Raw genomic sequence first — 16,336 nt, forward strand, 5'->3', positions numbered from 1 at the left:
CAAATATTTATAGTTCATTGTTATGACTGCCAAAACTGGCAACCACAAGGATTGTTGTCTCAATTAGGACAGTAAACAGATTGTCTCTTTTTTTAATGAAAAAATCTAAAATGTAATACTTCACAGTTTAACATGTTTATTCATCTAAACGAGCTAAAAAATAATGGTGCGACATCTGTTCGAGAGGCATTGGTACCTCAAATTTTGGCTGCCTCCCCACCAATTTGGTTGTTGTTTTAAAAAATGAAGAATAGGAGGGAGTACTGTCATCAAAAAATCTTCTGGCATGTAACGTATCTTATTTTTCTTGAAATAAGAATCACATATCTGTTGCTAGGGATAGAAAAACTGTATAATAAGGAGGCACTACGCTGAATGCGGCTACAGTTCAATTGTTTTAACTCAATTACTGACCCACTATGGATATTTCCATACTGATATAGTTCTTACATGACTCTCCCAGTTCCCTCTGTACTTACCTTTATAGCTTAAACATCAACAAAAAGGTAAGAATGTTCCCATAGGTTGAATTCATCTGCTACTTTTTTTTTTTTTTAAACCGTGGGTTGCACTGATTCTAAATATGGTGTAAGTGGAACAAAATCTAGCAAACAGCATTCTATCCAGGCTGCATTGGAGCAATTCTAATAAAAGAAGGCAGTGCTGCTAAGGGAGAAGTGCTAGGAATCTCCCAGGGAAGCCCCAGGTAAGTGTAAAGAAGTCTAATTGTTGGTGAGGAGAGAATACAAAATTATCTTAGGTAGTCTCTGGCTCAACAACATTATGTTATGGATGAAATACATTAAAATCAGCTAACTTTAATTTCTAGAAGTTTATTTCTGAGGCTCATGTATAGCACAATTTGCTCTACTGAATTATCTTTGACTATATAATTTTAAAGTCTGGAAAATACTGTGTTTTAGTAGTCACAGAAATATTATAATGAAAATTGAGTTCTATTTTCATTTGGAGTGAAAATGCATGCTAAGTTGAATTCAAACATTGAGTATAGTTTTCAATAAATTCTAAGATAAAAATAGCATATTTGATTCCCTAGAAAAGAGCAATGTTTCTATTTTACAGTGACCTTAATGCTAGTTGTCTTGATTTAAAGAGAATCAGGGTGAAACACATATATATCTCAGTACAACCAAGGGCCATAAATGGTAAATGCTGAGATGATTGATATTGTGATTTTTAAATTTTATTTATTAAATTCAAACATTTTTTGATCATCTACTTTCCACAAAGAACTGTGACAGACTCTGAGAGGACTAAAAGGCATCAACTTAAATTTTAACATGCGTTTATTAAATTTATCTGCAGATGACTACACTACTGCAATTACAGAAATGAGTAAGAACATACTCTCAAGATCTTACAATCATTGGTTAGGGTGAAAGTATTTCTTCTGTCTTTATGAAAAATTAAAAAGTTAGAAAATCTTGAAGTATTTTGCCACCTTAAAACAACTACCCACCCAACATTTGTACTAAAATAGGCTTTTGCTTGTTTTAAAAGAAATTCTAGATGAGTTTATATTTTTACAATACTGTATCTCATCTCACATAATACTGTATCTCATCTCAAATAAATTTATACATTCTTTACCCCATCTAAACATGCATGCAAAATAAGAACCGGCAAGCCTTCAAACTTCAATCACAGTATTCCATAGGCTATATTTTAAATCTATTGCATTAGTTGAAATTTATTTTGCAGAGTATGTTAACAAATAGATTCTAACATTTAAAAAATCATTACGATTTTTTTCTGTTTTTTGTCTTCCAAATTACTCTGAGCAGTGAATTACTGGAGGGAAAATACCCACATCTAACATTGTGTCTGGTGCCAGTCTCAGATTTATGCCAAACGCCAGTAGGTACTCAAAAGTGTGGTCCCTTTAAAACAGCAGGCCGGATATCACCTTTCTGTCTTCAAAGATTCAAACCAGACTTCCAATCTGGGATTTCTCTACAGAGGGTTGGCTGCTTCCCAGTTAATGTGAGTTTTGTAAAATTTGCATTTCATGAGAACAGTGTTGTGTAAACATATATTGTGTCACTTTACCTGCTATTTACTGAAATCAGAGAGTTTAGCCTTCGAAATTTATGGTTCTCTGGAGCTGTCATAAATCAATCAGTCATACGAATGGACTAGCTGTAGACTCGGGATATCAATAAAACTAGGCAGTGAAATTTGCCTATAATTATACTATATTTAGATTAATAGTTATTACTATCAAAAACATTTTTCCCCCAAAACACCTCAAGGGTAAAACAGAATGGTAAAGTTTTTTTCAGGATGATGAATTTTCAAACATTTCCAAGAGCATAATCACCTATTTTAAGTACTGTAAACTCTGTTATATTTCATTTGGATAAGTATCTAATAAGCAATTATTACATATCCTCTCATTTAAATTACCACTGAAAACTAGAAATAATCTTTATTTAATATGACTGTTTTTAACACCATATGGAAGGGGAAATAACTAAATGAAAATTGTTCACGTAAATGTGATGGGAGTGGGGGGGGGAGCAGTATTTCTTGACATGTGGCATGTCACTCAGGAAAGTAAAAGGCCCATCATATCCAAAATGCCAGCTTGGATATTCCCTTGCCACCCACTTGACGAACAGACATACCACATGGCATTAAATGCTGCAACCTTTCCTAAAAATGCCACTTGGATTGGTCCGCTGTGGTGAGTATATAAGAACTCTTGGTCTGTCTCTTGAGTTTGTGAGTTCAAAGGGAAGAATCTAGTAAATAACACTGGCTAAATTTTGCCCTCAGATGTTTGGCATAAATGATTTGTGAGGATATTGGAACCTTTGGCTGTTTTCACACCAATGAAATAAATTATGCTACTTGAAAAAAATTCTACAGAACATAATGCTACACAGTCACATTCGACTTTTTGCAAAAGTATCAAAGATTATCTTTTAGAAGCAGTGCTTATGAAGCCCTACATACTCCTCAGATATTTCCCAAGGATTTATTCTCTTGGCTAGTAGGAAAACAATCTTATTATTTTATTTATTCTTCATAAATACAATGTATATAATATAAAACATTTTGTGCACGTTTCCAACAATTTCATTTTCTTTGCATCTTTCCATAAGGTAGTAGCTCATAACTCTTTCTGTGGACATGTATTTTCCAGTTTTCTACACTTTATGTGTTCACATGTTGTAAAAACATATTTAAAAATTGAATTACCAGTAAAAATATTGAATGTACAGGTCATTATGCTCCCACAAATGCAAAATACATTGAAAAATTATATAAACAGATAATTACATATGAAAGTAATATGAGGCATATATTTTCTTCTATTATTTATTTTCTCCCTAAAGAGTTCTAATTGATTAACTCTCAAGAGACAAAATGTAATTTTATAAAACCACTGTATTGTTCAGATTTAGGAGACAACCTAAGAAGATGATTCTGAGTAGGGAGGATTTTTGCTATTACTGTTATGTGAAAAAGACGGCACAATTAAATGACAGATTGTTACATATCTCCTTAACAAGAGGGGCAAACTGATACTACAAGCAGCCAGAACAACATAATTAAAATAGAATTCCAAGGTTATATTAATAGAGTAATAAGTTAATTAAAACCAAGATCAACTGAACTTTCTATTTACACCAGTTCAGACAGCCCAAGAGGAAAAGAACTCTATTTTAGAGACATATGTGACTCTTTGAGCTTCTGTCATCCAGGTGCCATTTCTGATGGAGCACATGTGCAATGAACAGTTGGCAAAGAAGGAAAAAGATTACTGTAGATGTATGTGCAGATAGTCTCTCTAATGATATAAAATACTTCCAGAAAGAGAGCAGGGCTTTGTCGTAAAATAAAAAATTTCCCATGACTTTTTGTTCTTTCTGAATGTGATTTGAGTATGTTTCTCTAAATAAGAATATATACTAAATTATGATGTATATAGAACAAAAACAGACTTAGTAATCTGGAAGTGATGGAATTATACACATAAATTGGCAATGACATTTGAAAAATTTAGGATCTGGTTTCCATTTCATCTAAATGTATCATGTATAGGGTGGCTGTCAAAGTAGAAAGATATATAAAAGTATCTAGTAGCACATACTATACTGCATTGCTAGGTAAGGTTCTTTTCTTGATATCCTATGCAACTATTTAAAATCATATGTCTGCAAACTGAAAATATTAGCAGAAAGAATTAAAGATGTTACAGGTTCAGTATTGAAAGTTTTGGTCCCAAAGGGTGCTTTCATAAAGTTATTTCTCTTTCATGCATTGATTGCTGCTTAGCTAATCTTCATCTTGGTCCAGATCAGGGTCAACATCTGTGGTGAGTCTGAGATAAAAGAAAGCATAGAAAGCCAGTAGTAGCGCCAATATAGCTGCAAGTACAAGGCCAACTTCCTGGGAAGAAAAAAAAAGTAGACTTGAAATTGATGAAAAAAGATTGGTTAATGTTATTAGTTTCACCAGATAATATAACCATATTATTCCATTGTCTAGAATTAATAATTTGAATCTAATAATCATATCCTTTTTACAATTTTTTGCCATTAAGAAACTTGTTTTGTGCTTGGCAAGTCCCAATGAAATGGCAAATACATCAGTGGGTGAGTCATTGGTATTATTATTTCTAGCTAATTTGTTTTTTCCTAATAGTAATACTAAAAATGTATCATTTTAATATATTTTTATAGTTTGGATATCAGGATGTTCGATACAAGCAATGCAGTTTGTATCTACACAGTTGGTCTGTTTCCTGTTTGAGTGTGTTTAACTTTATTTGTGGCTTCAACATATTCAGTATTAATGATAGCATTTGGGCACAGTTTTTTTTTTTTTTTTTTAAATTATCATTCCTTTTCATTGTAAAGAAACAGTTGTAACTGGTCTCTAGATTATATTACAGTACAGTTTATCACAACTGTGAAGGATGGGTCCAGATTTTTCATTTGTGATGTGATGTGGATTAAATTAATCAACTGTATTGAAATAATGATAAAAAATTTATTCATATATTATAAAAATCATATTATCTCTCAAAAAGTATGTGTATGTATATATCTCTCTGTGTGTATACCTTCCAGAACTTTCTTAACATTAACATATCATTTGGCCAAATCAAAAAAAAAGCAAATAGAGTGCCAGTTCAGTATCCTAAAGGGCCTAATACTATATTCTAATTTCTACTGTGTATTATGCCCTTTACCTGGCACTGTTTTACAGAGAAGCAATTTATTTGCATTTACATGAATATAGTTTACATTTCACAAGAAGGTCGTCGGTAATAATAAACTTTAAAAGCATTAAAATGAATTTGGCTTATAATCAACATGGAATTTTTACATGAATGTTGAATTTACAAATAGATATTTTATACAGATTTTTAGTTTCACAATTATATTTATTTAGATGTCCAAACTATGAAAATAAATATTAATAAAAACCAAGAGGTTGAAAAACTCAGTGTCAAAAATTTTTGTAAGATTTCATTTTTTAAATCTAATATAATGTCAAACCAATATAATGTCAAAGGAAAGTGAATTTTTTCTTTGTTGCAGTTGAAACACTTTGGCATCTCAAAAGGGCATGGCAGCATCAGACAGGTTTCATTTATTTTCTTATATCCACAGCTGTGCTCCCAGACCCATCTGGTTACACAGCTACTAATTTTAAGAGGATGTAATAAACAAGTGACACACAACTGCAAACTCCATCTGTTCTGTATAGTGGACAACAAAACTGTTCAACAGCAGTCCCCATTCACCCAATCTTAATGCAAGAATTAAGTTTGTACTCTTGATTGGAGGCCATGATTCATATCTTATTGATAATCAGTTCTAATTGCTGCTGTTCAATTCCTTGTCCTTAAAACAAGTCTGTATCATTTCACTATATATTTTCAGAACACCCAGAGGCATGAAAAGGCATTTAAGGGGTAGGAAGCAGAGAATATTCATAGAATACCACTTCAGAAGACCCATTAATTCATTACGTCTGTTCAATGTACAGTGTGGGTGTGGCTTAAAGGTACTAGGTGGAAAGGTATAGCCAATAATTTTCTTCAAAAATTATCTCTTCATTGAGGAGACAAGCATTGTAGAGGCTGAGTGTCTGGAGAGTTGAAACAATGGTAAAACTTGAAAATAATGCTTACAGGATGCTGGTGACACCAATCATAACTTAGAGACCTACAGGCATTTATGATTCCCTTGCCCCCTTTGGCTATTTTTAGCTTTAAATCATAAAGAACAAAAAAGAACAAACATAACATTTCAAGCTGGCTCATCTCAAGGGGTTGCTGGCAGGATCTGGTTGGCACTTGAATATATTATTTACGTAACAAGACTAAAATTGTGATCCTTATTCTTTCATTATAATTATGCTTTTCATGTAAACCTTTTAAATATAAAAATCAACTCATTAACAAATGTAAGTCCTTTCCATCTAAATGCTAGAAAATTGGTATTTGCATTCTAAATAAAAGTTAGTGATGCTGTAATTCTTGAAAAATAATCTTTTAATTGAGCAGCAACTAAATAGCAAACTTAGTTGTGCAAACATTTTTTAGGTGGCACTCATTGCATTACTGGGTAATAAATTATGCGATTTTCTTTATATTTCTAAAACACAGAAAATAAAAAAGTACCTTCTTAGTAGAAATTAAGTCTAGGTTTCAGAACAATGTATTAATATCTTATGCGGATATTGCTAACTGTTTCCTCAGAACGCTTTCTATTACTAAACATACATTTACAAACAGCACTAAAAGCCTCTGAGGGTTAAGCCCCTATTGTATAATTTTTCCTATCTCTAGCCCATGATTTCTCAATCAGTACTGTTGATTTGATATGGTAATTAAATCTATAAGTGATTTCTTGTATAAGCTCTTCCAAGATGATCATGTCTTATTCATCTTTCTTTTCACAGGTGCTATACTATTATAATATTTATTGTAATTTATAATAATGAAAGATTGAGTAAAATTTATATGATCTTTATACAGGGATATTGAAATTCGTAATGTTTTTAAAACTTTACAACACTAATATGCATAATACTATCTCAAAGCCAATCTGAGAACATTTTGTAATATATAATATGGCAACACAACGCTCACTCTAGGAGGGTATCTTAAGGCCGATGACAAACACTGAAGGAGAGACTTACTTACACAAAGTGGGAATGGCTAATTCAAACAAATGTTGTCTCAATCAGCTAATAATTCATAAATGACTTCTATGTGTTCAATTCAATGTTCAGTGTTTCTAGTGTATTATTGAACTCTCCTGACAACATTATGAGGTAAATGGCAAAATTTCCATTTTATAAATGTGCCAACTTAGACTTAGCTAGATCATAGCAAAACGAAGGGGCAAAGGAGATAGGATTCTAGGCCTCCTTATCCTGAGCTCAGTGCTGTTCTCATTGCTGTTATTCTTCTACCCATGCATCTGTTCATATTTTCTATAGATTTGAATTATATGAAGAGTATATCTATGATTCATTCAAAATACTATGTAGTAAAGTGATAAGATATTACAATATTACGATCATTCTATGTCAACTAGATAAGAGTAAAATATGTTTGATGTTCATTAGTCCTTAGTTGCTTCTCTGACATTATCAATATGGATAAAATCACTCACTGGGGAAATTAAAAAGCATTAAATGGCAATTGCTGAAAGAAACTTTGTTATTTAAAATCCTATGCCAAAATGACAAGGCAATCAAAGTTTGACAGGGCAAACTAATTAGTATGCCAGATTTGAAATGTAAAACATCTTCAAGGTCCTGATTCTAAAAAGTTTCATATCATCTTAATAGGCTCTTCACATAAATTTTCAAGCCAAGTAAGTAATATTTAAGGTTAAGGTTTTTGTTTTCCACAGGTTTACAAATCAAAATGATATGCTAGCTTATTAAAAAGGAGCTATATTCTGCTGTCAGTTTGAAAGTTTTCTGTTGACACTTTAAATATTAAATAAAATCTAAGAAAAATGTTTTTTCCTAGGAAGATTAGCAAATTCTACAGTGTTTTGAAAAAGATACTAGATAACTGCACTATAAGGCAGGCCTTATCTCATACTGGGAACATTATTATTTCTTCAAATTTAAAGAATAACAACAATTATAGGAGCAAATGTATACAAAGGTGTGTGTATAAAGATGGTATATAAATAAATAAATAGCTGCACTATTTCTCAAATCCTAATATCTAAATTCTCATCATATTGTGCCACAAGCGGTTTTTGTTACTCCATATTTTTCTAAGAAACAAACTAACTAACTAAAACAACAAATATCCCACTGTACTGTGAAAGATAAAAGTAAGTGATATATTGCCTTGGAGGGCAATGACAGACAATGTTCTCGCTTCAAGAAATGGTCATCAAGTAACCAAATGTAAAAGTTTAAAAAACTCAACACTGCTTTTTAAAAAAGTCACGTCATAAAGAATTTTTTTAATGAATGAAATTTCACATGAAATTAGAAAAATACTTCAAAAGATGAATCTTCTCTAGTTTGAACAAAAAGGCAATTTACTTTTCTTTTCAATAAAAACTGACACACAGCGCTGAAGACATGGTGTTGTGCAAACATACTGCATCACACGGCAATGCTTGATCAAAATCAGCAATCAGGAGCGAAAAGAAGGCAGTGTTTCGTGATCATAATAGCAAATTCTGGAAGACAACCAAATATATCATCTGGCAGTTCAACAGCTGTTACAGCTTGGTAGTAATACCTTGGCATTTGCTGTAAGCTATAACTCAGAAAAATTGATTTTTCATCTGCCAGATAAAACCCAAAATCTCCTTTTAACATGTTAATATTTAAATAAAATATATGTACTGGTCATTTTTGTTTTACACCTTTAATAGTAGAGTTGCCAAATTAATTCTTCTATTAATAGTTTAATTCAACTCTAAATACCTGGCAAAAGATTGACATGGTCAATAATTTAAATGCAATTTGTTGAGCTTCATTGTGTTAGCACATTAAATTAATATCTGCTAACATCATTCTCAGTTGTATTTATCCCTCTTAAGCAGATAAAACACTGGTATTCTGAAAGAACAAGTTTAGGAATGCCATTATAATTTCATCAGAGAGTACTGACAACAATAAAATAAGTAGAGTAAAATTACATATATTAATGATCTCAGTATATATAATTATAACTGCAATTTAAACAACTATAAAATGAAATGTATTGAAAAACGAAAGAAATTTCTGACGAACGCCACATACATCACTGAAATGTCTGAATAATACACACAGTAGCTAGAGAGAAAATAAATTGCACCTTTAAGTATAACTGATTCTCTTAAGTGACACTGTTTTAAGACCCTCCAAAATCTCAGAATAGGAAGGATGTTTTCCATTAAGTAAATTCTTTACAAAAACCTTCAAGTCTGGCATTCTATTTAGATTGTGAAATGTCATAAAACATTTAGAATTCAACATTTATGCAATCCAGTTTTAGAAAATGAAATGGCATGCACATATCAAATTTTAAAGTTATCAAATAGAGGTTTACCTTTATGCCTATTGCTGTTTTCTTTGCTTCTGCTTTTAATTTGGTTGCTCGTAAAATAGGTTTAGTTTTTTTATAATCCTGTTTACCTAAAAAGAAATAGTTTCAGACAATGAGTTATGCTTATATATAATTAAGTTTAACAATCATTTGAAATGTCAAAGAATGTTTAAATACAGTGAAACAGGGACACAGAGTTGCAAAGTAGTTTCCAGTTGTGGTAACCATAAACTTGTCACCAAAAGGTCAACTTTTCCTTCTCTCTTACTTTTTCAGGAAGAAGATACTGACGGACATCTTCGATTTGCTGTATAGTGAATGTCAAAAAAGATAAAAACTTGTTTTAGAGAACACAAAATTTAAAGTAAAGAAAAACCTTTTGGAAGCATTTGGAAACAAATGCATAAGTAAATGAGTATATGTAAGATCCCATCAATAGGTAAAGTTAACTTTGTCTTCCTAAAAGTAACAGCTCATTATAAATGCATTTTATTATGGATACATTAAGCATTCAAAACATAAGTGAGAAATATCCTCAAGTTTTCTATATAATTATATTATGTAATTATATATACTGACTAAAAGACTAAAGAAGAAACCTATAAATACTTAACTTTTAGCCTCACCTGAATTCATTAGAGCAATATGTATTTAACTTTTATCTCCTCTTAATAGAGAACAAAATTAACATGGCTAGATAGAAGTTATAGGATAGCTACATTTAGATATTAGTTTGAATAATCTCTTCCACATTTCACAGCCAAAAATATGCGAAACTGAGTTGGTGCCACAAAATTTCCTTTGTGTATCATCTAGTGACTCCAGCAAAGAGTAAAAAAGTGGATTACACAGCCTGGGGAGAATATAGGTTTAACAACAAGAACCCGAGCAGTGAAAGCACTCATTAAAATGATATATCTTTTGTTAGCCAACTCTTAACTAGGAACTGAGGCAAAATGAGCCTCAAACATAAGTATAATATGTTATTCTCAGGAGGAGTTAATACATGATTGGATAATCTCTCTGGCTATTTTAGATTCTTATTTTGTTTTATTTTTATCCTTTCCCTTTCCTTTCGACGACCAGTTCCTTTACAAAACTCATCGCTACATTCCCTTCATCTAAATAATACAAATTCTAACTTTAATTTCCACACCTTCTTCACATTGAAATAAATTTAAAAGCAGTTGGTCTAAACTCAAGTATATCATAAAAAATTTAATGTGCAATACATCTTAATGTGTCTGCTAATGATTCAAAAGTATCTTTAAAGTTTCATATAGAGTTTTAGAATGAGAAATGGTAGTCAAATGAGAGTGAAATGGATGGGCGTAGTGAAGAAACACTGTATTTGTGTCCATTAGACACATAAAAGTGTTTGTTTGGCTGGAAAGCAAGGTATTTTGTTTTTAAATGATTGTATGCTCTTTCCTTAACTGCTATTGTATAGTAATAACTCTGAATCAATGAGCATGCAGAAGAATAATAAATATTACTTGATGATGGGGTTTGATGATCTAAAAATGAGCCAATTGTCATAATATGTATCAAATGATCTAAATTTAAATAATGGAATGAACAAAATACAGAAAAATGTTACTCTGACCCATTTTAAATGAGCAATATTTAATTTTGATGAAAAAATCTTGACAAGTGTTCACTCTAATTTCACATCTCCACAGTCAAACTATTCGTGTCATTATTCCTGCTGAGATATAAACAGTTCAGAACAATGAAAATGGTGACACATCAAAGGCCTCCAGTCAGGGTTACAAAGCAAGTTTCTAACGAGAATTCTAAAAGATATTTGAAGATTGCGGACTTATCACAAAGCAATTTCTTATTTTATCCTGTATATGCCCTATAATAATCTCTTGATGCGATGTTGGGGTTAGGAGGGAATAAACAGATGCAAGAGGATTATCTTAACTCATACTTTTTATACAGATATGAAATATTTTGGATAATGTATCTGTCATAAAACACACTCAAATATCTAAGAGTTAATACTAAAATGAGAATTTATCACTCTACTTCAACTGCCATAAAACCATTGGTTAAATATTCTATTCTAATATTCTATTTCAATTCAACTCTTATATTCTTAGAGAATAATACTTCCAGATTTGTATTCAAGTTGATATTAACATTTGAAACTGTACTGATAAAAAAAGACAGTATTAAAAGTTATTGTATACCTGGTACTTTTCCAAGCAGTGCATCTGTCATAAATTTAGTATTCTCCTTGTCGACTATGATATCCAAAAATGTATATTGTAAAATGTGGTTTTAGTTTACTAAGTGAAAACATTTACAGGAGTGTCTGCTAAGTTCTTTATAACTAAAACCAGATCGTTCCATTGTACCCAAAGAGGTTTTCAACATTATTTATGGCTTCAAGAAAGATACCTATGCCCACATGATGGTAAAAAATATAAAATATAGAAGTCCCTGCCTTCTGAGTACTTACACCCAGGGAAAAACACACACACACACACACTTACATAACCTAAATTTTATATGTAGACTGTTTCTTGAACAACTGATTCTGATTTTGGTTGTATCAGTGATGCAATAACCAAAGTAGCTATTTGACAGCTGCTCATTAAATCGTATGTGGAGAGAAAAACTTGATAATTCAAGCCTCTGAAGCCAATCTGGGGCCTCAATCAAGTCCAGTGTCTGAGCTTCCCTAGGAACAAGTCTACTGCATTTTTCTGAGTATGAACTACCCTTTTAGTTCTTTATGCGTTTCATAATTTTAAATTGAAAATCAAACATATTTGATAACGTAACGTGGAAACTCTGCAAATTAGATCACTCCTGAGGTTTGTTGTTACTGTTATTTGCTCTTTGTTGTTGTTGTTGTTAGAATACCTTTGTTTAGTAACTTTTCCGAACTAATTCTATAAAGACTGTATTCAATAGTATATGGTCACTGGAGTCTCTGCACAGTTACCTTAGTGGTCATCTGCTGTGGTTTGAATGTTTCCCACACAATTCATGTTGGAAACTTAATTTCCAGTGCAACAGTTTTGAGAGGTGGGATCTTTAAGAGGAGAGTGGATCAGGAGGACTTTACTCTCATGAATAAATTAATGCCATTATTGTGAGAGTGGGTTAATTATCACGGAAGTTAGTTCATAACAGAAAGATAAATTCGGCTTACTTCCTCATTCTCTCTTGTGCATGCTCTTTTGCCCTTCTGCCTTCCACCATGGGGTAGTGCATTCACAAGGCCCTTGCCAGATGCAGGCCCCTTAAGCTTAGACTTCCCAGTCTCCACAATTATAAGAAATAAATCTCTGTTCTTTATATATTTTCCAATTTCAGAGGTTTTGTTATAGCAGCACCAAATGGACTAAGACAGAAAACTGGTACCAAGAAGTAGGGGTGCTGCTATAACAAACACCTGGAAATGTGGAAGTGGCTTTGGAAATGTGCAATGGGGAGGGGGCTGGATGACTTTGAACAAGCAGGCGAGAAAAACCCTGTATTGCTATGAAGGAAGCATTAAATGTGATTCTGGGGGTGCTCAGAAGAAATGGTGAGCTGTAAGGAAAGTCTGAATCTTCTTAGGGGTTATTTAAGTGGTCATAATCAGAATATTCATAGAAACATGAAAAGTAAAGGCCATTTCGATGAGGTCTCAGATGGAAATGGGGGACATCATATTGGGACGTGGAGTAAAGGCCATCCTTGTTATAAATTGGCAAAGAACATAGCTGAATTGCTTCCATGTCAAAGACTTCATATGGAAGACAGAATTTATGAGCAATGGACTAAAGTATCTGCTAGAATAAATTTCTAAGCAAAATACTGAAGGAGTTGCATGACTGCCTTTGACCTCATATAGTGAGCAGTGCAAAAAAAAAGAAATGATTAAGAGGTAAAATTTACAATTAAAAGAGAAACAGAAGGGAAAGATATATAAAACTCTGAGCCTGGCCATGTAAAGAATTTTTAAAAAGTGTGTTGAGGAGAGAATACTAAAGGCATGACCAAGCAACCCTTTGCTAAAGAGATTACTAGGGAGAGAAGAGGACCAGGTGCTATTCATCAGGAGAATGAAAGACCCCCAAAGGCATTTCAGAGATCTCTGAGTCCAGAAGATCTTAAGGGCAAGGTCTCCATAGAGGCCTCCAGGCTACCTCTGTATTCGCTACTTGGAGTTGCCTGGGGACTCTGTTTCTCACATTCCATCACAGCACCCCTCAGCCATGCCAGCTGTGGCTTCAGCAGGCCCAGGTGAAGCTTGTGCTGCAGCTCCAGGAGGCACAAGGGGTAAGTCTTAGCAGGGTTCATGTAGTGCCGATTCTGCAGACCTGCTGATTTCATGAGCTGTGAGGGCATGGAGGCCTCCAGCTAGATTTCAAAACATGTTCTGGACAGACTGGGGGCCCAGGCAGAAACTTGTCGCAGGGATGAAGCCACAGCAGAGAGCCCTGACTAGGGCAATGCCTAGTGAAGCCACAGGAGAAAAGCCACTTCAGAGACTCAAGTATTATAGAGCTACCAGTGTGCAGTTGCAGCCTTGGAAAGAACCAGGCAAAAGACTCCAACCTCAGAGAGCTGCTAGGTCTTTGAGCCCAGTAAAGCCATATGGGGAGGGTTGCCTGAGGCCCTGGGGGCCCAATGCCTGCCCCAGTGTGACCAGGATGTGGGACATGGAGTCAAAGGATATTATTGTCCAGCTTTAAGATTTAATGTCGTTTTCCCTGTTGGGTTTTGGACTTGCTTGGAATCTGTTACTCCTTTTTTCTTGACTATTTCTCCCTTTTGGAATGGGAATATCTGTGGTATGCTTGTGCCAACATTGCATTTTTTTTCTTTTTTTTTTTTTTAATGTTGTTTCACTCTTGTCTCCCAGGTTGGAGTGCAATGGCACGATCCTGGCTCACTGCAACCTCCGCCTCCCAGGTTCAAGCAATTCTCCTGCCTCAGACTCCAAGTAGCTGGGATTCCAGGCATGCACCACCACGCCTGGCTAATTTTTGTATTTTTAGTAGAGATGGCGTTTTGCTATATTGTCCAGGCTGGTCTTGAACTTTTTGGTATCCGGATTTCCTTTCTTTTGGGTATATACCTAGCAATAGCGTTGCTGGATCATCTGGTAGCTCCGTTTTTAGGTTTTTGGGGAACCTCCAAACTGTTTTCCATAGTGCTTGCACTAATTTACATTCCCACCAACAGTGTATGAGGTTTTCCTTTCCTCCACATCCTCACCAGCATTCGTTCTTGCACCTTTTGGATAAAAGCCATTTTAACTGGGGTGAGATGATATTTCATTGTATTTTTGATTTGCATTTCTCTGATGATTAACGATTTTGAGAACCTTTTCATATACCTGTTTGCAATTTGTATGCTCCTTTTGAGAAATGCCTATTCAGATCTTTTGCTCATTCAAAACTCAGATTATTAAACTTTGTCCTATTGGGTTGTTTGAGCTCCTTATGTATGCCAGTTATTAATCCTTCGTTAGATAGTTTGCAAATACTTTCTCCCATTCTGTGGGTTGTCCTTTTCACTTTATTGACAGTTTCCTTTGCTGTGCAGAAGCTTTTTAATGTGATGTAATCCCACTTCTCCATTTTTGGTTTGGTTGTCTGTGCTTGTGAACTACGATTCAAGAAATCTTTACCCAGTCCAATTTCCTGGAGAGTTTTCCTTTACTAGTTTCATAGTTTGAGGTTTCAGTCTTTAATCCATTTTGATTTGATTTTTGTATATGGTAAAAGATAGAGTTCTAGTTTCTGTGTTCTGAATATAGATATCCAGTTTCCACAGCACCATTGTTTGAAAGGACTGTTCATTCCTTAATGTATGTTCCTAGTACCTTTGTCAAAAATGAGCTCACTGTGATGAAATAATTTGTTTCTGGGTTCTCTATTCTGTTTCATTGGTGTATGTGTCTGGTTTTATGAGAGTAGTATGCTGTTTTGGTTGCTACAGTTCTGCAGTATAATCTGGAGTCAGTTAATATGATTCTTCCAGATTTGTTCTTTTTGCTCAGGATGACTTAGGCAATTCTGAGGCTTTTTTGGTTTAATATGTTAGTATTACTTTTTCCATTTCTGTAAAGAATTTCATTGGCATTTTGATAGAGATTGCATTGAATTTGTAGTTTGCTTTGGGTAATATAAACAATTTAGCAATACTGATTTTTCCAATAAAAAAACATGGAATATTTTTCCTTTTTTTGTGTGTGTTCTCTTCAAATTTTTATCATAGTTTTATAGCTTTCATTATAGAAATATTTAGCTTCTTTGCTTAAGTTTATTCCTAGGTATTTTGTTTTATTTGCAGTTATTGCAAATGGGATTACTTTCTCGATTTTTTTTTTTTTTTCAGACTCTTTGCTGTTGGCATATGGAAATCCTGCTGATTTTTGTATGTTGATTTTGTACAAAAATCAACTCTTGCAACTATACTGAAATTGCTTATTAGTTTTAATAGTTTCTCATAAAGTCTTTTGTTTTTTCCAAATAGAAGACCATATCATATGCAAACAAGGGTAATTTGATTTCTTCCTTTCCATTTTGGATGTCCTTTATTTCTTTCTTTTATCTGATTGCTCTATTTATGACTTCCAGTACTACGTTGAATAACAGTAGTGGAAAGTGAGCAGTCTTGTCTTGTTCCAGATCTTAGAGAAAGGGCTTTCAGTTTTCCCCCATTCGTATGATACTAGCTGTGGCTCTATCATATACAGTTTTTATTAGGTTGAGGTACGTTCTTTCTATACCCAGTTTTTTTGAGGGGTTTTTTTTATCATGAAGA

At 33.4% G+C, this 16,336-nt stretch overlaps 1 protein-coding gene across 6 annotated transcripts in view; it reads right to left on the bottom strand.

The window, feature by feature from the left end:
* Window positions 1–1,289: 1,289 nt before the first annotated feature.
* The window catches only part of TRIQK (triple QxxK/R motif containing), a 69,422-nt gene continuing 54,375 nt past the window's right edge, over window positions 1,290–16,336 (bottom strand). For all 6 annotated transcript variants that reach the window (XM_021942495.2, XM_021942494.2, XM_021942490.2 and 3 more), the window contains 2 exons: window positions 9,560–9,645; window positions 1,290–4,419 (listed from right to left, as the gene is read on the bottom strand). In XM_021942495.2, coding sequence (XP_021798187.1) covers window positions 4,306–4,419; window positions 9,560–9,645 — 200 coding nt within the window. In that variant the 3' untranslated portion in view covers window positions 1,290–4,305. The remainder of the gene's footprint in view (window positions 4,420–9,559; window positions 9,646–16,336) is intronic.

This window comes from Papio anubis, chromosome 8 (assembly GCF_008728515.1).
Source record: "Papio anubis isolate 15944 chromosome 8, Panubis1.0, whole genome shotgun sequence".
Classification (NCBI taxonomy): Eukaryota; Metazoa; Chordata; class Mammalia; order Primates; family Cercopithecidae; genus Papio; species Papio anubis.